The 22,613-nt window shown below is 36.9% G+C and overlaps 1 protein-coding gene across 2 annotated transcripts in view; it reads right to left on the reverse strand.

Annotated features, from left to right (window-relative positions):
* EVC2 (EvC ciliary complex subunit 2) overlaps window positions 1–22,613 on the reverse strand; it is a 63,759-nt gene that overhangs the window by 35,201 nt on the left and 5,945 nt on the right. For both annotated transcript variants that reach the window (XM_085223488.1, XM_085223487.1), the window contains exons 3-9: window positions 18,552–18,712; window positions 17,963–18,028; window positions 14,242–14,428; window positions 12,223–12,332; window positions 11,037–11,099; window positions 7,710–7,844; window positions 4,923–5,074 (exon numbers count right to left, since the gene is read on the reverse strand). In XM_085223488.1, the coding sequence (XP_085079614.1) occupies window positions 4,923–5,074; window positions 7,710–7,844; window positions 11,037–11,099; window positions 12,223–12,332; window positions 14,242–14,428; window positions 17,963–18,028; window positions 18,552–18,712 (874 nt within the window). The remainder of the gene's footprint in view (window positions 1–4,922; window positions 5,075–7,709; window positions 7,845–11,036; window positions 11,100–12,222; window positions 12,333–14,241; window positions 14,429–17,962; window positions 18,029–18,551; window positions 18,713–22,613) is intronic.

The following is a 22,613-nucleotide window of genomic DNA, read 5'->3' on the forward strand; positions in this document are numbered from 1 at the left end:
AAGTGCTCTGCTTCTGATCAGCCTCCTCCAAGCAGGCTGCAGGAGCAAATCAAGCCGACCACGTGGTCCTTGCCTCAAGCTCTCACACCAATAAGAAGTGCATCTAGGTTTGAAGGTACCCTGATCCTTAGCAAGCTGCATTTTAGACATCAATAGGCAGTTCTTGGCATTAACCTACTTTTGAAAGTCTTTGACACAAGCAGTCAGCACAAAAAAAGAATCCTCTACATAGAATACAACAAATGCTTTCAGACACAAGTCCCCAAGGAGAACAATGCTTACAATCAACCAGATTAAATGAGCAATGCTTCGTGTTACTCAGAAGAAAAAAATCATAACCTGACAGTCTGCATTCTTAGACCAAAGTAGATTTAATAAGTTGCTTTAAACACTCTGCACTCTTCAAGCAATTGATGCTTAAAAGGTCTTGCATCTCTTCCTGCGCATATTCAACACAACAGAAACATGAAAGCCAGTGAAATAGAGTTAGCAGATGTCAACCTGTTGATGAAAAAGATCAAAGCTTCTTTTGGGCAAAGCATGAAGAGAAAGCGTAAGGATAGGACAGAAGATAGGTGGTACAAAAGGGGAGTGGAAAGGAAAAGTGAACAGACACAGAAAATGAAGCTGCAAACAGCAAGCGTAAAGATTTTTAACTCACTTGAAGAGGAAGAAGGTTTAAAGATCTGTCAGAGAAATCTGGGAGGTGAAAATCCCATATGCCAAACACAGAGAAACAGAGAGAGAGAGTCCAATGTCATCCACGGACCTAATAATAGAATACAGGAAAGCAACTAGTGTCAGGGAAGAAACAAGCATAGTTAATTAGAACAAAACAAATACACACACAGGAAACCTCTAATTAACTATAAAATAATTGTGTCTTTAAGTTTTATTATCCAAATTAGAGGTCACAGAGGGAATTTTACAACAGGATAATTAATAGCTGCTGAATGTAACAGTCCTAAAATGAACTAATGGCTTTTAGACACATTTTTAAAATTAACATGGAGTTCATAAAGATAAGAATTACTCTCATACAATTTTCTAATTCTAAAGGGGAGAGAAACATCAAGTGAACTTCCCTTTGGTGATATTTTTTTCACCAAAACAAAAAAGCCCCTCATCTATCATCTGCAAATGGTACCCAGTTAGTAGCACTCACACTGCTACAGCATCCAGAGGAGACTGCAGCCCCATGGCAGTGGAGCTGTAGCAAGGAAGGGAAAAGGAGGACAAGAAAGAAGTATTACTGTCCATGGTGTCTTGTTATGCTTCAGAGAAGTGAAGATGGACAGAGGGAAATCCTGCATGTCAGACACAAGGAATCATATGACTTGACTCAAAACACTACCTTCTTGTGCTGGTAAGCAAAGAAAACCAACTCAAATGTAACAGGAATCAATGGTATTCAGCTACAGATGTGGTTTGTTTCCTAAATCATCTATTTATTGAGTGATTAATAATACATCATTAATACATGTAGGTGTGACTTTTTTTTCCTTCTTTTTTCACTCTTTTTTTTTTTTTTTAATGTAAATTAAACAGGGGGAATGCTTTTATTAAAAAAATCTTGACAGTACAGGAGATTTCCATCCCCCAGAGTTAGACTATGAAACACAGCAGTGCTTGTATTTCCTAGAATCCTGGCTTTAGAACTAGAAAGAAAGGAAAAAAGAAGAAAAAATCATCTCCCAATGACTCTCTTGTACTTTAAATGGCACAGGAAATTGCATAACAACAGATCAGCTACTGACACTATTATTTTATTCATTTCTGTAAACATGTAATTGCTGTGTCCAAATGGACCCATTTGTGGTGACATTATTTGCTCCCTTCAGCCTCTCCCTCTGCATCTCACACTCTCCAGCTGTGCTGAGTTACATAAAAGACTTGGAACATTGGCATTTCATTTGGTAGGCATTTAACCAGGCTGCACTGTAATGCTGTGGACGCAATGACAAGAGGCCTGAATGGCCACCAATAGCTACAGAACACCCCAAGCTTCTGCCCTCCTCAGCTGCAGCAGGGTGCATTGCCTGCCCCACATGCATCAGAAGATGCTCTGAGCCAGAAGTAGCTGTACTGGCCTGAACTGAAGGAGGTCATTCATTGGTCCTGTGACATCACCAAACATGAACTTAGCACAGCTGAAATAGAAGCCTACAGAGAATACAGGATACCTTGTAAATAAATCAAATTGCTGAGAAAGGGATGCAATGATTAATCACGGATGCTTTTGCATGGATGAATCACAGATTAAGTTTAGATTTCCAGAAAATGCCTAGATGCTGACAGAACAAAAACAGGATTCTCCTGATGCATAGGCAAAAAAATAAATAAATAAAAATAAAAATAAAGAAAAAAAGATAAATCGAGATCACTGATTCTTCAGAAAAAGAGTCTAAGCACTAAATTTGGTACCACTTTCCATCATCAAACATTTAAATGGCCATAGCAATATAAAGAGTACAGGTTCTTCAACTCATCAATTCAATTATTTCTTCACTTCCTCTGTCTTATGAGCTACTTTGTATTACCCATCATGAATCTGTGTTTCTCTGAGGGAAAAATATGTACAGTTTATGCATTTGTCAAATTCATAACAGCATTCAGAACACAGAACTACAAGTAAAAAGTTTGGCGTTCCTTCCATCTATATGTACTTTATCTTTTACCCTGCCCACGGCAGGGGAGTGGAAACTAGATGATCTATGAGGTCCTTTTCAACTCAGGCCATTCTATGATTCTATGATCTTACTGCTACTGTAATTGTTATTGTTCTAGTCTTGCATCACACACACTGCACAAAAATAGAGCATTATTATCTCCCCCGACATAGTCTAAAATTTCTATCACACATTTTAAAAGTTAGGAAGTACAAAGATCTAGTTTCTTCATTTTGTTGTACTAACAATCTAATTATTTGTCACAATTTTCTATGTAGGGATATTCAGGTCTACCTACTATGATAACATGATTCTTACTTTTTATTTGAGTTTAGGTTTTAAAGAAATTACATTTAGAAAGAAAAGCTGAACTTCTAATACAATACAAAATTGTTTTTGGCTTTTCTATCAAGACTCCCTGGAAATATTTTGATCCTGTTCTCTAGTACATTGGCCTCAATGCCCTCTATCATCAGAAAAAAAAAAAAGCTTCAATGCATACATATTACTTAGTGATCTGTCAAAATAATTGGCAGTATACACTGTGTATCAACAGTCAGGTTCAAGTTCAGCTAGATATTCAGCTAGAATGCTGCCAAACTCTAGTAGGCATAGCATAGTATGAAATCAAGATGAAAAAGAAAAGCTGCAGTAATTGAAAGTCATTTTAAAGAAATAAAGTTGCCTTTAAAATAGCTGAGATTATAAGCATGGTCAGACTTCATCATGTTGGACACAAAGCCAAATTGCTCAGCTATTTTTATGCTCTTTTCCAGAGGTACAATAGAGGAGACATTTTGAAACATGATTTTCTAGCACTTATATAATCATATATATAGACATATAGCTTCCTCTCATTAGTATTCATTGCCAGTGGGTCAATATTAAGAAATATACACAGCAAGGAACCTACTGAGAATAAAAACCAAACTATTTTATTGCATAATGCGCAGCAAGGAAATGACTTACTAAGACTAAACTCACAAAACAAATAAGAATCTTCCTTATGAAATATTGAAAGTATGTTTTGTCTGTACTCCAAAGAGGTCCCTGTCCATAAATATTGAACACATGTTCCTAATGTATTTGCTAAACAATTTGGCACTGTTACTTTGTAAAATACATAAATTATTAATACAGCTTCATACTGCAAAGAGGACAAAAAAAAATTCTGTGGCTCACACTTTTCTAAGTAATTTTCTCATTTCTGTCTGGATAACAGAGCAAAACACCAGAATGATTCCAACCATGTTTACTATCCCAGTGTAATTCAGAAAGAATATATCAACTATGTTGGCAAGTTTATATATAAACCACGTAGAGAAAATGACACATAGCTGTACCAATATGTGAATTATCAAACTAGCATATGCTTGTGAATAAAAAAATATTTTGGCTCATAATAGCAAAATATTCACTATCTTTGATTAAAAAAATAATAGCAAAATGAGTTAAAAAATTATTTGACCCTTTCAACATTCACCTATGACTTTTCAGTTTAAGTCCTCTCAAAATCTGCAGTTATGTAGTTATAAAAGCAAATTAGGCATCCAAATTATCAAGAAAATGCAGGAAATAATAATGCCGCTAGTTATCCTTTAACAAAGAAAACTACTTCCAGAGTCTCTTAACTTTTCAACTTCTACAGACTTTATAGTTGCATAATACTGACTGTAACCTGACTTGCTAGAGTTAACCCTGAGATTAAATTAACAAAACTTGCTCTGTCCTCACAGCAGACATCTTTTCCAATTCTGCTGAAAAAGAGATGCTGTTTAATAGCTGCACACTTCTGCCAAAAAGCCTGATCACTCCTTAAGACTCTGAGTCAGGTGTTTCCAAAATATGCTGCTACACAGAAATGCTAGCGCCCAGGAGTGGGCTGGGACAAAAGCTATGAAAACACCACTACATTCAACAATAGCAGAATGTACCTTTTAACATCTTCTTGAACACAGAAGTCACCCTTCACATAATGAACCACAAGGAAGCAAAACAAAATGTTCATTCTGAATAGGAAAACTTGCATGCCTAAGGTCTAGATAAAGACATGACTTTGTGAGTAAAGCAATGTGAATTAAAATAATTTTCAGTTTCCACAGATGGCTACTTAAGGTGTTTGGACTGTAATAATACAGTCATATGCGTGAACAGACGTTACAAAATCAATTAAAAGGCAGATAGTCAAATCATGCTCAAAGGATTAGCTTATAATAAATGTGATAAACATGATGTAACAATAGGAATTCTTACTCTTCTAAAGCCTGAAGCATATTCCCTGATTCTTCAAAGGTCAGTATATCAATGATTTGGTCATTCATAATTACATCTTCACTGAACAGGTCACCTGAATTGAAGTGAGAATGCTCCAGTTTGTGATTTTGACTGAGTTCATGTTGTATTTCCTAAAAAAGAAGAAAGAAAAAAAGTAAGCTTCAGATTATTTAAAAAGTTACAGTGAGAGTCTGATCTAATCTTATTACAGGTAACCCTGAATTACTGGAAAGACTCCAACTTATCATCATATTGGACAGCTAGCAAGGGTATAAGAAGGTTGTGTAGTTCAAATACCTACCTGGGATCAAATATATCACCTTTGTTTCAGGCTGAACTTTTTATATATCAGATGTAAAATATATGTACTTATAGATCAGGAATACAAATGAAGAAATCAATGCAAAAAAGGACAGCAGACTTTAGTACGCTTACAAGAGCCCTCCAGGAGATTATTTTCTACTAGAAACTTTTCTACAACAGTTTTTAACAAACTACCATGGTATGGGAAGATTACGCTACTGTAAGGTGAACAAAATGAAACATTAATCCTATGAATGATAGAAGTGAGTCAGATAGTTCACAGGTCAGCGAGACAACCTTGAGACTGAGGTCTAATAATACACAACAAAATGCTGCAAGTATCTGATGCTAGGAACAAATTGCCCCTTTTTAATAAAAAATGTTATGAGAGGCTTTTCTGTAAAAATGAAACAAAAGAAGACCTTTTTATTTAAAGGGATTATTTCTTCAGGCCTAAAAAAAATAAAAAACATTAATGTATTAACAGTAATTTTTAACCATAGAGAGGTTGGAAGTGATTTGTGAGATCATCTGGTTCATCCATCAGCCTGATAAGAGATCCCCTCTGCACAGGATCAGACAGAACTATTACAGCAAATCTATAAGAAATGTAATTCACCTTATTTTCCCACTTACTGAAAATAATGACAAAGTAAACGGTCCACAGAATTTAAACTACGAAGAAAACACATGTGGGGAAACCTCACTGTGGCCTTCTAGTACTTAAAGGGAGCTTATAAGCAAGAGGGGGACCAGCTTTTACCACGGTCTGATACAATGATAGGACAAAAGAGAAAGGCTTTAAGGTAAAAGAAAGGAAATTTCAGTTAGATTTTAGAAAGAAATTGTTTACTCAGAGGATGGTGAAACGCTGGAAAAGGCTTCCCAGAGAAGTTGTGGAAGCCCATCCCTGGAGGTGTTCAAGGCCAGGCTGGATGGGGCTCTGGGCAGCTTGATCTAGTAGGTGGCAGCTCTGGCCACAGCACAAGGTTGCAACTAGATGATCTTTGATGTCCCTTCCAACATAAGCCATTCTATGATTATTTGAATCTGATTCAGTTGAATAAAACAAACTGCATGCACTTCGTCCCAAAATAAATTATTTCCAGTGAGATTACTCTAGCCTCTGAAGCACACTCTAAAATACTCAACTGCAGTGCTTCCCACTGCTCTCCCTGGACTGCCTCCACACGTACCACACTACAGCAGTATCCCAAAAAATGCATACAAGGGGTTTCTGAAGTTTGAAGTTACTTGTCATAGGAAAAATAAAATCTGAAACCGCTCACCACACAGCCCACATAAATGTGCTCACAGCTGTACTTCAGCCAAATCTTTACATTTATCATGGAGTTTTTTTTTAAACCGTTAAACAGACATTTTCATTATGGATTACAAATTAAAGTTTTCTGAGTGTTTGAAAAATGAGATTACTAAAGAAAAAAAAAAATCAAACTGAAATTCAAACACAGAGTTAACAACATAGTTACCAGTTAAAATTTCCCTATCTTTATTATCTGAATTTGACAGCACCAGCCAGCACACTTTATACTGCCCAACAGACCCAGGGAGATTCTCAAATGACTGGTATTCTCTCACCTGTATCATTACTCCCATCCTAACCCACCATATTTAGACCAAGTCCAGCTGAAATAGCAAAAGACAGAGGGATGCTGCCCACTTGACCCAGTAGCCCACGAAGAGATCCACCACCAAATGAACAGAGAATGGGTTCAAATCTCTAAACATTCCTTCTCTTATAGGACTGCTCTCATCACTGCAATAGTGACGGAGTTCTCTAGCTCCTTCCCACTGAAGTTGTATCATGTCACATAAATATTTAAATAATTAATAAAATGAGTGAATGAAACTTGGGCTAATCTGATGAATATTCATCAGACTCTGCATTTTCTCTCTCTGGCCCAGTATGTACTGGAATACTTTCTACAAACTGGCATGGCCTAAATAAAGAATACTGTAAATGCTCTTTCCTCAAACCCAACCACTCAAGAGACTAATGCAAATCCAAAGAACTAAGAGATTCAGATTAAAACCCCTGTCTGTTCCTGATAATCATAAATACTATTTGGATTCAAATCTGCTGCATTCAGGGTGAACGGTCTACTCCAGAGACTTTCTGCCTCTCATTATGGGAGAAAAGGGAATAATGAAAATAAGAAGGAAGATGAAAACAAATGCAAGGCTAGTACTGCTCCGCTCTGAAGCTTAACATCCCGGTATTGCCAGCAGTTCTTCTGATCAGATCATTATTACATCCCCTCAAAATCTGACTATGCTAAAGATTAGGAGTTGAAGATATTACACTAGCTGTGAATACAATCCAGCACTTGGTACCCTTTTATTTATCTTCAAAAACTCTTCAGGTAATCTGTAGTCCTTGTATCACAAGATTTGATCAATAACAAAATTAAATAAGACACCGTTAAAGAATATATGACTCACCTGGTTTTTACTATAGAAACTCCATCTTAATAATTGGGTTCGATAAAGAACGAAGAAAACAGCACATGTCAATACCAGGGAAACAAAAAAAGCAATGAAGAATCCTGAGGCATGGATGGCATGGCTGTAGGAGACCTGAAATGAAAATACCATGTTACATATATACAAAGATATATTCAAAGATTACAGCTGTATGCAACATAGTAAATTACTTTTAGATGGCTTCATACAACATCAGGGTTACTCAACATTACAAGTACTAATTTTTATTAATATTAATTTTCTTAATATTAGTAGTGCCTGCTTTCCATAGATTTTGAAGCCTACATGCCATACATACATCCAACTAGTTCAAATGCCTCTGTAATCCCAAGTAGCAGATTGAATTATAAGTGCTCTGACTTCTGGGTGGACTGTACCTAAAGCCTGGTTGATAGCATTGCCAGAATCTCCCAAGTCTCATCGAAATTAGTGGCATTTGATGATGCTCAAAGCCTCAGAAAAATCAGTCGAATGTCAGCTACGAAAAAATAACAGTAATTTCTTGATTCAACAAAAATGCAGGGATAAAACACTAGTACGAATTCAGAATGAGTAAGTAAATGACAACTGACAAAACCACCTGATGGGTGCAATCCTTACAGTTTCTGCATAAACCAGACTTAGAAATAATAGCAGAAGCACTGGAACTATAAGTCAGCTAATATCATTGTAGGCCTTCCACTTCAGGCCTTAATTTAATCTTTAAATGGAAGCACATTAAAAATTAAGTTCTACTTCATGCTTCATGTAGCAAAAGCTAATTCATTGTTTGTTTAGTTCTTTGAGGTATTTGGATGAAAAATAGCATAGCTACTAGTATAATATTTCACCACAAAATAATCACTTTGCTGAGGGCAGTGTAAATAATTAACATGCCTCTTACAAGCAGTGCTTGGTCATCTTTTAAAGTAAAAAGCTGAGAGCATTCCATGCAATCAATAGAATTCCGCATAGGAGGCAACAATCAAATGTTGTCTGCAGTTTAAAAACAATGTATTCCACTTCAACAACAGAATTTTGTCCTTTTATTGCCTGCTTATTCTGTCTCTGATACATGTTTTTGAACACCAAAATAAATGAAATAAACTCCCTTATGTCAGACGTTGTGTGGATCAGCTCCCCAAAGATGCTGGAGACACTCAGCACTCACTCATTGGTTTGTTTTTATTTATTTTGAAAAATGAAACTTAATACAAAATAATGAATCCCTGAAGCACCCCTGTATCACTAAGGATGACCAGGAAGGACATTCAGCATATCCACAGCAGTGTTATTAACAGCTCACTCCTCCTCTAACTCCATGCTGCCTCTCAGTTCCTTGTCAGAAGTCCAGTTAGAACTTTACAAAAACTTTGAAGAGCAAAAAGTTAAAGAAGGAAAGCCAGTGTCATGCCAAATCACTTGGCAACAAAATATCTTCATCTCTAAATTTACTTGGAAGATTTAACTTGTAAATCCTTCTCTAAGCTGCTGTTTATTCCCTCCATAGATTTAACAGGTTTTGCCTCTCTAGCCCGTATCTCTTGAAACGTCGCTAACTAACATCTGGGTGTGACTTGGGAAAACTACAGTTCTTAACTGTCGCTCAGCTTCTCCAGTTGTGCTGGATGGCCAAAGAGGACATCCCACAATGGTTCTTATCAAACTACGCAACACCAAGGCTCTGCCTGAAGTTCCACTACTTTCAAGGAACAAGAGATGCCATATACAGTACTTAGGAAAAAAAAAAAAATGCTGCTCAGGAACCACTATCGCTTTGCCCTAAACCACTTGTGTTTGTCTAATTTCCAAGCACTCTGAAATTTAGATAACTATCCAGGCTTTTACAAAAAGCAGGAATCTGGCGAAGCTGAAAAGAAGCTTGTTTAAGATTTGGCAGTGAAAAAATACTGGCTAAGGAATTACTCTGTGCTTTGTAAGTAAAAGCTGAGACCCATAGTGTGACAATCTATATCAGGGCAGACAGTTCTGTTAAGAGGTTAAGCTCTTGTGGAAAAGTCGTTGGATAGAGAATTACCTGCGCTTTTACACTTAAGTAGTACTAGATGACAGTCAATTTTCTTGGATATACGCTTGAGTGAAAGGAGTATTACATGGATAGTCTACCTCTTTGGCTACGGCAGAGCCATAGCAGACTATAATGCCAAAAGCACTGCAGCAGATGCTGCAGCAGATGCTGCAGCAGGGGAAGCCAGAGACCCCATATAAGCCACAGAAGAGGACCAGTGTCAGCACTGAAGGCTGACTTGCAAACCCACATGCAAAGCTAATTTCTTAAGTGAAGTGAACAGACATTAGAGGCCTGATTTTCTTTGAAAAGGTTCTACACTCCCATTGATTTGAGAGAAAAAAGTCTGACAAAAATCAGGTCAAAGTAATGTCTATCATACATTCCATGCAATGTAGTCAGATAGGAGAAATAGTTCTTGCCCTTTTCACTACATCTTCCTATTCAGCGCCAAAAGCACTCAGCTAAGGACAGAGCCACACAGTACTCACAGCCCCTGAAGCAGTGTGGAGACATCTGGCAAGAACACACAGATAAGCAATGCTCATGTGTTTTCCTAGCCCACATTACCACATTACACAGGCAACCAAGCACTTCCATTCACCAATGCAAAAAAAAGAATTCACAGTGTTTGTAAAGCTTTCAAGAACAGCACAAGTGTGTAATTAAACCACATGAAAGCTGACAGGCCTAACTTAGCATGGCACTGCCACGACTGTGCAAGTAGTTCATTATTCTAGACCCAAGGTCAACTTTTAATATTTTATTTGGTCGCATACATGTATTGATTTCACCACATAATTTTAAATAAATGAAATCTGAACATGGGAGCATTTAAAACAGTTGAAGCTATGGGCAAATTACAGTACATCTCACCTTTTTCACCACGATACATAACCATTTTGTCAACAGGTGGAGGACAGCTTTGGAAAAGGCAAAAGCTTTCTCATGGTGGCTATGCCCAAGATCAGGCGAACAAATTCCTCACTACAATGTCCTCTGTAGCTGGACAATGCTTCAAATGAAAAAAATGGCTAGGAATATAAAGGAACTTTGTCGATTTTCCATACTAAATATTGATGCTTTAAGACAACAAAGCTTCACTGTTTTCTTCCTCTTAAAACCAGAGAAGGTAGAACTTGTCTATAATTAATAACCAGTTGCTAAGACTAATGAGACGTAAATACGTAAGTATATCCTTAGCCCCCCACGGATTTAGTTTAAATTATTCAAGTTTAAGAAGAGGAGTCAGTGTAATGTAAAGTCATAGCATTTACCTCAGTCTTTTCTTCTTCAGTTATTGTGAACAATGTGGTCAACGATACAAGATCTGTTTGATTCTGAGAAAAATATTACTAGTATTAAAAATGAGCAGAATCCAATTGATAACACTTTCAAACAGTCTAGAGTCTCTACAAAAGCCTTTCCATAGAAAAAAAAGCTATACTTCTCATTAAGCATAAAGCTGAAATAAATCTGACACGAGAGTGTAATGGTAACAATGCTCTGTGCAATTCATTCTCCTTCTAACCATGCATAGGCTTACTCCAGTGCTCACAGAATTACATTTTTCTGTACATATAAAATCTGGATTGACAGAAAGTGCAAAGAACAGGATTCTAAGCCACTGTATATGTATTGTGTGGATCAAGGTTAGCAACTCACATACATCAGTTCTGCTAAATATCCATCAGTTCTGCTAAATGTCCTTTTATGCTTCCCAGATTCATGAGTCTTACTCTTCGCCACTCTAGTATACCCTCATGTGCAACCATCATTTTTTCCCTCTAAAACATGGGTGATACAGCAGCTGCAAATGAAAATATATCCAGAGGTTCTGACTACATGCATTTATATAAACCACAGGGAACTAAACAAGCCATGTTTAAGAATGAGAAATGGTTACTTTGGAAGAAACCACTCTTCCTGTGTCATTAGTCCTGCTTCCTAGTCAGGTTAACTCCTGTATTAGGTCACTTGTTTCAGAGCCTGGTGCAACTGAGTTGCACCAAAAATCACCAAGGCTGGAAAATCTCCAGCTCCTCTCAAATCTCTTCAAAGGTCTCAAACATCTCAAACTCAGACAGTGGTTCTGGTAAAAAGAAATTATTTTCTGATAAAAACATGGCAAAACTTTCAATCCCTCACAGAAAAAACCAGGAAAAAGTTCATAAGGAGGTGCAACACATTTTCAGGATACATAGGTCAAATAGGAAAGAAATACAAAAAGTAGTGAGAAATGCTACAGGACAACACATCAAAAGCATTCTTTATGTAAAGGATGCCTAAAACTTCCCAAGCTATGACAAATAATTTGTGTATTTTAAAATGTATGGTACACAACCAGGGAGCCTCAGAACCTCATTTCCGTACATACTGGCTTCACCACAGGTCTCACTGCTTATGCAGACAGGTAGGTGCTTCTTTACAGAGAAGAACAAAATAAAATTGTACAGCAAATACCTGTGACAAACTCCTGAAAGTCAGCTGTGCAGGCAGTGTCAAGACCCTACCATTCCACGTTTTCTTTGCATCAAGAAGTGCACTATAGTTGATTGCAAAATATTCCCCAACTGTTAAAAGAGAGAAGAAAAAAAAGTGTGTTAGATTAAATACATGAGATACATCTAACAGTAAAATACTGGCCTCTCAGTAATAGCATCTGAATTTTCAAACAGTAGCTATGTTGACTTAAAAATAACCCAGCAGAGTTGCATATCTTCTTTATGCACAATACTGGGCATGATTCTCTGAAGAACTGAGCACCCTGCTGAGCTCAGCTGCAGTTATAGATGTTTGCAAAATATGGAAAGCAAGTTTAATATGAATAAAACATTTTGGAGTTTAGGTTCCCCTTTAGATTGTGCTTCCTTGCCAGCAAAGGTACTCACTTAGGAGACTAGCTGCAGTAAGCTCACAACATCCTCAGAAGGGGAATGCCTCCTGAGCCTATCAGCATACTACAGAAGAAGAATGTGGATAAATTTACTCTATCTCAGGAAAATTTCTCAAATATCCCCAGGGAAGACCTTGGAAAGCACTGTAGCTTTTCCTTTCCAATGCAGCAAATCCCCCACATCCAGAGTAGCCAGTTCTTGGCAAACATGGGCCTGGCAACATCCTTTCTGCACACTGCCTCTACTAACACAAGCAAATTTTGCACCGGATATGGAAACTGCATTAAATAATGCTTAAAGCTACTGAAAAGCATCATGTTTGGACAACTAAAACTAAACTTTATTTGTTTATTTATTTATTTAAAGTCAGATGAATACTCTGCACTATAACCACTAACTGGTTGGTTCTATTCCCATTGAAAAGAAGAGTCTGACTGAAATTTCAGCTTCGTTTTTATTCGCGATGCACTGGACCACAAGAAAATCACTCTAGTTAACATGCAGCATGACAGTACGTCATGCTAATACAGCATGTCGGACTTATATAGCATAACCTTTATGTTCTAAATCAGATTCATTTCCTGATTCAGTAGCTTCAATAACTGCAGTAACACGTTTTACTGCAACAGCTCTGAAAGTCCATTTTTAATTCTTTTATCAGAAATTATTCTTTTTTAGGATCACCTGTTCTTAAAAATGACAGCCAGCAACTCTTTGCCCCATAATCACTTGTTTTTTTAGAAATGGAGTCTAGCAATCCACTTTTGATTAGACAGCAACCTTGGTCTACTGATTTTCCTCTCCTCTTTCGAAATTTTTCACTCATAAAACACAACAAAAAAAGCTAGATAAAACTTCCACCAGAAACAGGTATTATTCAAGACTTCTGAAGCTCCAGGAGGAATATCATAATCCTAAAAAGCAAACAGTTAATTTTCTATGCACATCTTCCAACTCTTGCACGTGCTTAGGAAAAGGAAGGACAAGTTTTTACGAATGTGCAATGATCCAACAGCTACTCAGGGAATGTGCTAACTCCAAGACTGGAATGTCTTTTTTGGCCTATGGCTTCAATTTTATAATTTGCTCCAGTCTGGGGAGAGCAGAGCTGCCTTCTTTCTGATTAATCACCTTGCTGACTTGCATGGTCTTTTGTAATTACAATCTGTCCAAGCAAGCCAATATGCCATGGTTTTAAAGCAACGTGTTTGCGCACTTTCCAATTTTTTGGATAAATAAGAAATATTTGTCAGATATGACTAAAATTGCTTACGTAGCACCCTTTACATATATTCAAAATGAACAAACACCATCATGAAAGATTCTGTTTCATTTTGATGGCAGTGACTTTTATAGATTTCAAGAGCTCACTGTGTGCCTTGGAGATTAGAGGAAGTTCAAAGTTAGGAGTCAAAATGTGAGTTAAAAGAATTTTAAACTGCAGCACAAAACCTGATAGAGAATATTTCACCTCTAATAATTGATAATTGGAGAGTTTACACCATCAAAAATAAATAAATGTTCTGATTTGAACAGATGTTCTTCCTCATGTTAATCAGGGCTACATCTTTGCACAATCTGTTACCTTGCAAGAATCTTTTCCTGTAAATTTGCATCCCATCTCTTGTCTCATTACCACTGTCTTTTTGAACATGTAGACCAGTGATATTGTCCAGAAGGACAAGATCAGTGATGTTTCTTGAGAGCAGTGAGTTGGTGTTATTAATCAGAAGTCTAATGTATGCAGTTTGAGGGTCATGTTCCACATCCACCTGAAAAGAGAAATATTAACAGTACAAAATAGCTGTATATGCAGCAAAATTTGTCATCTTGATTACTAGCAAAAGTTCACTATACAAGTAATTCAGTTTTTGAAGGCATTCTCAGTGACCTACAAACAACATTATAGTTGGTTTGATCTCAAAATCTCAAGGAGATTTTAATTTTGGGTAGGTTATGCTATTGCTTAGAGACAAAGAGACAGAAAAGCAGTAGTTAAAAACCCAGCTCTCCTGGTGAGCCAGAAGTAACAGAAAACCAGAATTTGAATATCCCTTCGATAAGCAAAAACCATATAGCAACTTTAAAATCAGATTCTGTAAAATTCTTAATTTTGTATCACAAAGATGTTTCTTCTGCAAGCTGTTCTCATTAATAGTTCTTCACTCTTTTTCTATTTCCATTCTTTTTTTCAAGTAACTCTTCCAAGAGTGCCAGCTGCCATTTATTTGCTCTTTTGACTTAAGGGCTGATTGAACCACTAGTGCACTTGGGGTTCAGAGCTCTGCTTCCAGACAGTGGCAAAGTTCATGAATTAATAAGCAAGCTCTAGCAATGCAGATAGGTGATTTTTTCTATTTATTCCATTAAGCATTTGTTGACTAATGAAAATGTTAATGTAACTAAATGAAATGACTTCAAGCATACTTCTCACATCCCAAATTGCTTTCCTTTATAAATCCATATTAAATCTTGACCCAATCAATGAATCAAGAAAACACACCTTGAAAGAATTCAGGTTGAAGCCACGCAGGCTGTAAATACTATGTTACACAAGTTGTACCTACTACCTTATCTTCCATTATAAGTGTGGATGGACTTACACACAAAAAAAACTACAAAGGAGCTGGAAAAGATAGAAAAATTGAGTCTTTTCATTCATTCAATTTGTTTCCCTATGCTCTCTTGCTCTTCTGTGAGATGAAGGCAAAAATTCAGATTCAGTGGTCTTATCCCATGCTTCTAACCAGACAGTGAGGCAAATTCCTACAACAGAATAGCCAAAAGAAGTAGGTTGTGTATATTCATAAGTAGGTGAGGGAATGGAAGCATTAGTCCTTTCCTTCCACTATTCCAGAGGTTTAATGCACACTTACATATATTGTATGTATTATCTTTGCCCAACTAAAATTGCATTTCTTCTTCATTTAATAAAATTCTTAATTCAATGATTAAACAAAGCAACCCATCAGCGAGATCACAAACCTGTTGTCTATTTTCTACTGCAATGTTCATCAGGAAGCCAAAAGGTCATGCTGCATTTGTCAATAACTTTAAGTACTTGTTTTACTTTGCTTATTTCTGATCAGAAATGAGTTTTAAGCTAAGTGCAGTGGGGAAAACTTGTTTTGATATGAGTGGATAAAATAGCAGATGAGAACCAAGAAGTGGGGAAACTGTTTAGTTTCATCTTTCCCAGACAGAATGTTCTCCCTATGTTGCTGCCATTGAGATCACTGGCTACTGGTATCTCCTTTAAGTTGCAACTCTAATTTGCCTCAAGATATTTTTTCTCACTTTTGGAGCACATCATTATGCTGCCAACCAGAAGAGAACTCAGTGGCAGCCACTGATGACGGCGATAAGTGCTTATATCATTTTCTCTCTGCCACTGAAGTGTGTTATCATCCCCTACGACAGATCTCACTCCAAGTACATGGGTGAGCGGAATGAAAAGAACCACAGCAAATGAAAGAACGTTGTAGGAGGAATTGCCATGGAAGTGAAAGGAATGAAGGATATTTGAAACCAACTTTGAAGAAAGGTGATCTGAGACTCGAGAATGCTTAGGAGTCCAAAAGGAGACAGGTAAGTTTTTAAAAGCCAAACAGACAAATTTAAAGATTTCGGCTCTGCTAAAGATTTTGTCATTATGAAGCACTACTAAATGTTCATGTGATACTGCACATCAAAGGCCCTAAAGGAGCACATTTCTGGTAAGAAAGAAGAATTGGGCACTCAAAGCACAAGTGAAATGTGAACACTCTAATTACAGTCAGTATATTTCTATGATTAAGTGTTGGAAAACATTGTCTTCAAGAAGTAAACGTATGCCATCTCCATGCTCTGAGCAGTCAGTGATGGCTAGCGGTTGGGAAATGTGCAGGATTCACTTTTTTTTCTTCCCATTTAAAACAGTAAAAGACAACCATATGGCCAGTCTGCCTCTTAGTAGGAAAGCATCTGTTCAAATGAATTAAGATTGAAGTACATGACAAGGTAAGCAAAGAGAAACAAAACACAAAATACGTTTGAAGATGGAGGACAATTTACATGCAATTGCACAGTTTTCAGTAATTTACAATGCGTAGCATTGTAGAACTATTTTTTGATAATCCTAGCATCTACAGCAGACTAACTTTAATCTTGTACAGCAGGATTTCACAACTTTTAATTAGTAAGCATGAGGCTGTGCTATGAATAGCAGAAAACAACTGCATGTAACAATCTCAAACTCTCATTTTGAAAAGCTCCAATATAAAAACTGGGAATCCACAGTCCAAAAATATTCAGAATATTCTATGTTACTGTTTCTTACTCCTGAAATGCTCACTATTCAGCCTCATTAATTATGACATGCAGCCGTTTCAATAATGACATTATAGCTAATGAGTGCCATGAGTGCAATGAATATTCATTCTCTTTCTGTGCAAATGATCTGGTGCAGCTCATAATGTCACCTCTTCTGTACTGGGTACTAAATTCTCTATCCTCAAATGTAGCATGTCGATATTTGAATTCAGATTTGCCTTAAAGTTGGATACACTTTCCTCCTCCAAGGGGCAAGCACTGTGAACTGTCTCCAATGACAAAAATTCAGACATGTTTCAACCAATATGGGGAAAAAACAAAACAAAACAAAAAACAGGAGGAAAAAAAATGAAAGAAGAAATAACAGTCTAAGTAGATCTATCAATCTATGCCAGCTGAAAACGTAAAATGAATGTAAAATGCAAAACTTTAAAATTCTTTCAATCAGCGAGGCCTTTGCTCCTCATAAGCACTTAATGCAAGTCAAATGATTTTTTTTTTTTTCATTAAAAATCTCTGCTCTTAGCTACGTTCTATTCAGTATGCTGACTGTGACTCTTGGACTCTTCCACAGCTTTGTGATAGGATGTTCAAGGACAGAGTAGGCTGCCCATGCTTCAAAAGGAGTCCATACTTGACACAGGTAAGGCACCCACAGTTAAGCCAATGTATCTCAGAAGACTTATCGCATTCTCTAAAGAAGTTTCTGTCATTACTCAGTCTTGTTCACTTGCTTTCTCACATTTCTATTTTCACAGATTCACACAGAGGTATTTTACAATGGACATAATCAAAATCCTCTGAAGTCTGGGAAAAGATTTCACTGACTTCATTCAGTTATGAATCATCAATGCAAAATTACTCATCATTACAATCATCTCAACATAAAAATGTGCCCACATTCAGTATGGATACAATTCCGTCAACAGTTTTTAAAGGACATTTGAGTACAAATTTTCTATCAAATTAACAAAATAAATGTAAACAAACCTTACCACAGCACATTTCTGAAGGGTTATTCCAAATCCAGAGGATGCTGACAACTTGGACACATCTTCAGACTGTGATGAAAGGTGAAAAGATTACATAGTAAAAGAAACAATTCACAAACTGCAGCACAAGTTAAATAACGTAAATAAGGAAATTAGAAAAAAATATGTTTTAAACATATTCAAATTTAAGAACTTTTTTATTCCAGCAATAAATCTTTTTGTTAGCCCAAATTTGTATAGACTCCCACTCTTAACTACAGTGTATTAACTGACATACTCATCTTTTCAAATTATCTATCAAACTTCCCTAACAAAAATATACTGTTTATAAAGTTCAGCAATCTATACTGATGCAATTCATTACTATGTGCCAGAATTCAAAAAGCAATCACATAGCTGTATCTGCTGCAATAATTATTTAGAAGCCTCACAACCATTTGGTATTGCTGAAGACATCTAAACTGAATACAATCACCTAAGACATAATTAGAAATGTACTAATTGAGTAGCAATTTCCCATCAACATCCACTTTTGATATAATTGCTATGATGCTTATAAACACTGGAATCGTCAAACCATCTTTTTACTGACCAGCTGGTGGTTAACAGAAGATTCTCGTCTGAACAAAATCTTCCTTGTCCATGAGGGTATCAGAGCAAATATCGAATGGCTCCACTGATCATCCAAAGCTGCAGAAGTCAAGATCAGATCAGGGACTTCACTTGCTTGAACCATCAGAGGCAACTGCAGTGCTGAAAACCAGGGCAAGACTCGGTATTAGAATTAAAGGCGGCTCTTGTGCAGCAGTTGCTTTGGTGCATATCATGCCTGGAATGGGGATCACGATTCCCAGTGCTCTGCACACATATGTTACCCTAAAGCACTTAAAATCTAAACAGGCAATGGAGGGTAGGTAGGAAAAGAGGGTAGGGGGTAGGTAGGAAACAGAGATGGCACTTGCCCAAGAAAAGCCAGCAAGAATTAGAACTGCATCCTACTAAGGAAGTTCATATATACTCCACATTAAATCACCTAATTCATGAGTTAAAAAGGTTCAGCAATAAATCAACTATTAATATTTTCAACACAAAGAATCTTTTCAGCAAAGCATAAATAATTGAAGCACTCTACAGTGTGAGCGGCCTCACTATTAAGAGCGCCGTGCTTCTGCAAGAGTCTGCCAATTAACCATTACAAACTTCAGCACATATTCAGAACAAAAATACTTCTTGGTTGACTGCAGGTGTCAATTACTTTTCAGCTGATTTGGAGTGCCATTGAATCAAACATTTCAATTTAGTAACTACAAATACAAATGGTATCCTATTAACCAACTCTCACATTTTTAGTGAAGTTTATGCCATGATATTACATGAAATTACAAGAACAGCTTTAAAAATACATGATAATTAGTTTCATCTAAGAAATGCACATATGACAATAGTAATAGGAGATTATACTAAAATTCAGTGATCTCCCAGCTGTAAAAAATAAAGCTGCGGAAGAGAAAAAATGGAAACAAAAATTTCAAAATGATAGTTGCCTTTCTGTGTTGAAAGATACATTTTGTCACTCTCTGCATAATAGTTTTCACTTATTACCTATTTCTAAACCCTGTGTTTTAATCGTTAGCAATACATACGCATGCAAACAAAAGCTCTCACTGAAGCGCAAAGGCTTTTTGGCAAATGACTTTTTCTGTAAATTTTCATTTTTTTCAACTATTAAATGTTAATGAAATATAAAAAGCTGAACATACTGAACATGCTGAACATACTGACAACCTCACGAGAAATACAAGAAGCCTCCTGTTTTACAAAAGACAGTTTTGCATTGTAAAACCAATACAGAGAAATAATGTCAGCTGCAAACAGAAAAGGTGTCCACAGCACATTTCTAACTCGATGTTTAGATGAAGGTCCTATTATGTGTGTATGAATGCAAATGGATCACTGAAAAGGCTTTTGTTAACATAGGAATGAGATTCATTTCTGCTGCTTACAGAACCCAGATGGAGAGCTGCACCTTAGGGAACTTCACATGCAAGATACCATGTTTTTTATTTGTGAGAGTGGTTTATACTGGATAAAACTGTGCTTATACAGGCCAGGAAAAATTACTTGTTTAGATTTTACAGCTAGTTTTAATTCATTTCCTTAAATTTCACTTGCATACTTAAACTATTCACAGTGCAACAGACGCAGACCAATTTAGGGACCATACAAATCATAAGAAAAACTTGGTTAGGAGAACAGTGGTACTTAATTACAATACCAAATGCCTGCAAACTTTTTGGGCTGCTATTTTTCAGGGCATTCATGCACGCTGCATTTCAGTTTCAAGATGAAGCAACAGCCCAAATCACCCGGAATGCTGCCAGCGCTGAACTGACATGCTGGCTGTCAGCCTGGTCCCACCTGGCCATGGCATTCCCCAGAAGATCAAGCAGCATATTATATCCTGCTTACAACAGCTCCGAGTCTATGTTCTGACAACAGAATCATGCTTCTTCTTATATATATATATAATATTGAAACACTGAAAGGATTCTTTTCATACTTGCTGTGCCTTTTAGATGTTGATGCAATTGCCACCTCACACCTATGGAGGTGAGCACCAACTTTCTTGTTCTTAACAGACCACAGGAGAAGCATTTTCCCTTATAGAAAAAGAAGCCCTAATTGAAGATATGGAGCTTCTTCTTAGAGCTTTACAAGAGTCAGAAGTCAACATGGAAATATGTATAGACTGAGCAACTATTACCCCTATAGTGTTTCTTTTCTAGCACATCACTTCCTTCTGCATCTTGGATGAAGGCAGTCAGACAAGAAGAGGAGTAACTGATTCATTAAATACCTTTTGTTCTTGTGCCCTATACCATGAGGGCTCTCCATCAGCATATTCAACTACAACTGTTCTTTTCATGTGACAGAGAACTCTGATACTTCTCTCTAGATGGTACCAAGTCCATAATACCCAATTTAATTAATGGATCATTTTCTTTGCCTCTGAACAGAGCTCTGGATTATTAATTACACAGATGACTGCTTTCAAGTTGTGCTTTGTCATCACTTACAATCCTCAGCAACGTGGGCAGCTCCCAGCATAAGGATCCAGACACATTATTTGGCTTCTCCATCACTGGTAATGCCAGGGATTTGGCAGCTTCTTGACATTACATCAAGCAGTCTTGATGTTGATGACAATTACGAGGACACTTCTGAAAATTCACTTGCATCTCCCTAGTACTTAGGGGAAGGCTTTGCTCAAACAGATACAATCAGTGTGATACATGTCCGTTTTTTTCTCATCCTTTAACTTTAACAGCACAGGCTGTTTGCTAATAACCTGTTTCCCTTGCCAGTAAAGCAACACTTTTATATCTCATTACTTTTTCTAGTATCAAATGTCAGTTAAACAAAATATGTTTTGCCTGATCCACAAATATTTAACTGTCACTCAGTCCAGCTGACCTGCAAGAACGCAACTGTTTTTCTACAGAATTCACTGAATACTTTAACCTCATTACAACATATTTGTATTTATTAATTCACATACTGCTTCTTCTCAGATAAGGTCCTAAATGGATTGTAGATAGCTGAACATTGTTTGAAAAGCCAAATACTGAACACCTCAGAAAGGATATTACAGGCATAAGATGCTCTGAAGTTTCCAAGTCTATCCTAGATTTCTGTTCTGAAATTGCTTTTTTACAAGTAGATTTGTCTGAGTTTAGAAAATACTGTTGCTTGACTTCTGTGGCCTTTCACTAACAAGCATCAAGATTTCTTTTTGATACCCTGCAGATCAAAAATGAGAGCACACCATTGTCAGCGCCTCTTCAGACGTGCATCTCAATTGTTACACCAACTCTGTACTCTATTCCTTCCCCTCTCTTACAGTTCCAATCTTTGTCATTTTTCCGGCTGCTTTCAAAAAAGCCATTATTTGAGCTGCACAGTGTTCACTTCCATTGGTTCTAAACAGAAGCTATTGTCAGTCCTTTTTGAAACACAAACTTTGCTAGCAGAAGAGCAGTTCCAGCCACACGCTGCCAAGCTGCTCAGCCAGAGCACCTCCCAGCCAGGAGCTCCCCACATGTCGAGCCTGGGGCCAAAACATCCCCCAGCGAGCATCACCACAGAGCATGAGGCTTCATCTGGGGCTTTGCTGCAAACATCCCCCAAGACTCCAAATGAAACATTCATAAAAGTAAGGCAGTAGTTTCACTTTCTACTGAGATGGGAGAGAATAAAATAATCTCCAAGACGAAATTTTCTTTCTCTTCCTCAATGATGTAAGTTAAACATTCCACACATTTACAGTCTATCATCAAGTCGATAAATATTTGAACTTACTTCATCAGCATGTTATTTAAATATTTTCCAATTATTTAATCTTACATAACCAAATATACAAACAGATATACCAGAACCCTGCCTAAAATTGCATATTCCTAGTTAATTACTAGTGCTGACAGTTTGACTTTGTACTGAATTGCCAAATGAAAACATGAAAATAAATATTAATTTAACTGAAACAGCTGGAAGACTGGCATTCTATTTTAACACATGTTCCTACAGCACTCACTCAGTCCCACATATGCACAGCGCCTCAATAATAAAATTTGAAAAGTGCCCAACTAATTGTAGC

The sequence above is a fragment of the Meleagris gallopavo genome, chromosome 4, assembly GCF_905368555.1.
Source record: "Meleagris gallopavo chromosome 4, MGAL_WU_HG_1.1, whole genome shotgun sequence".
Lineage (NCBI taxonomy): Eukaryota > Metazoa > Chordata > Aves > Galliformes > Phasianidae > Meleagris > Meleagris gallopavo.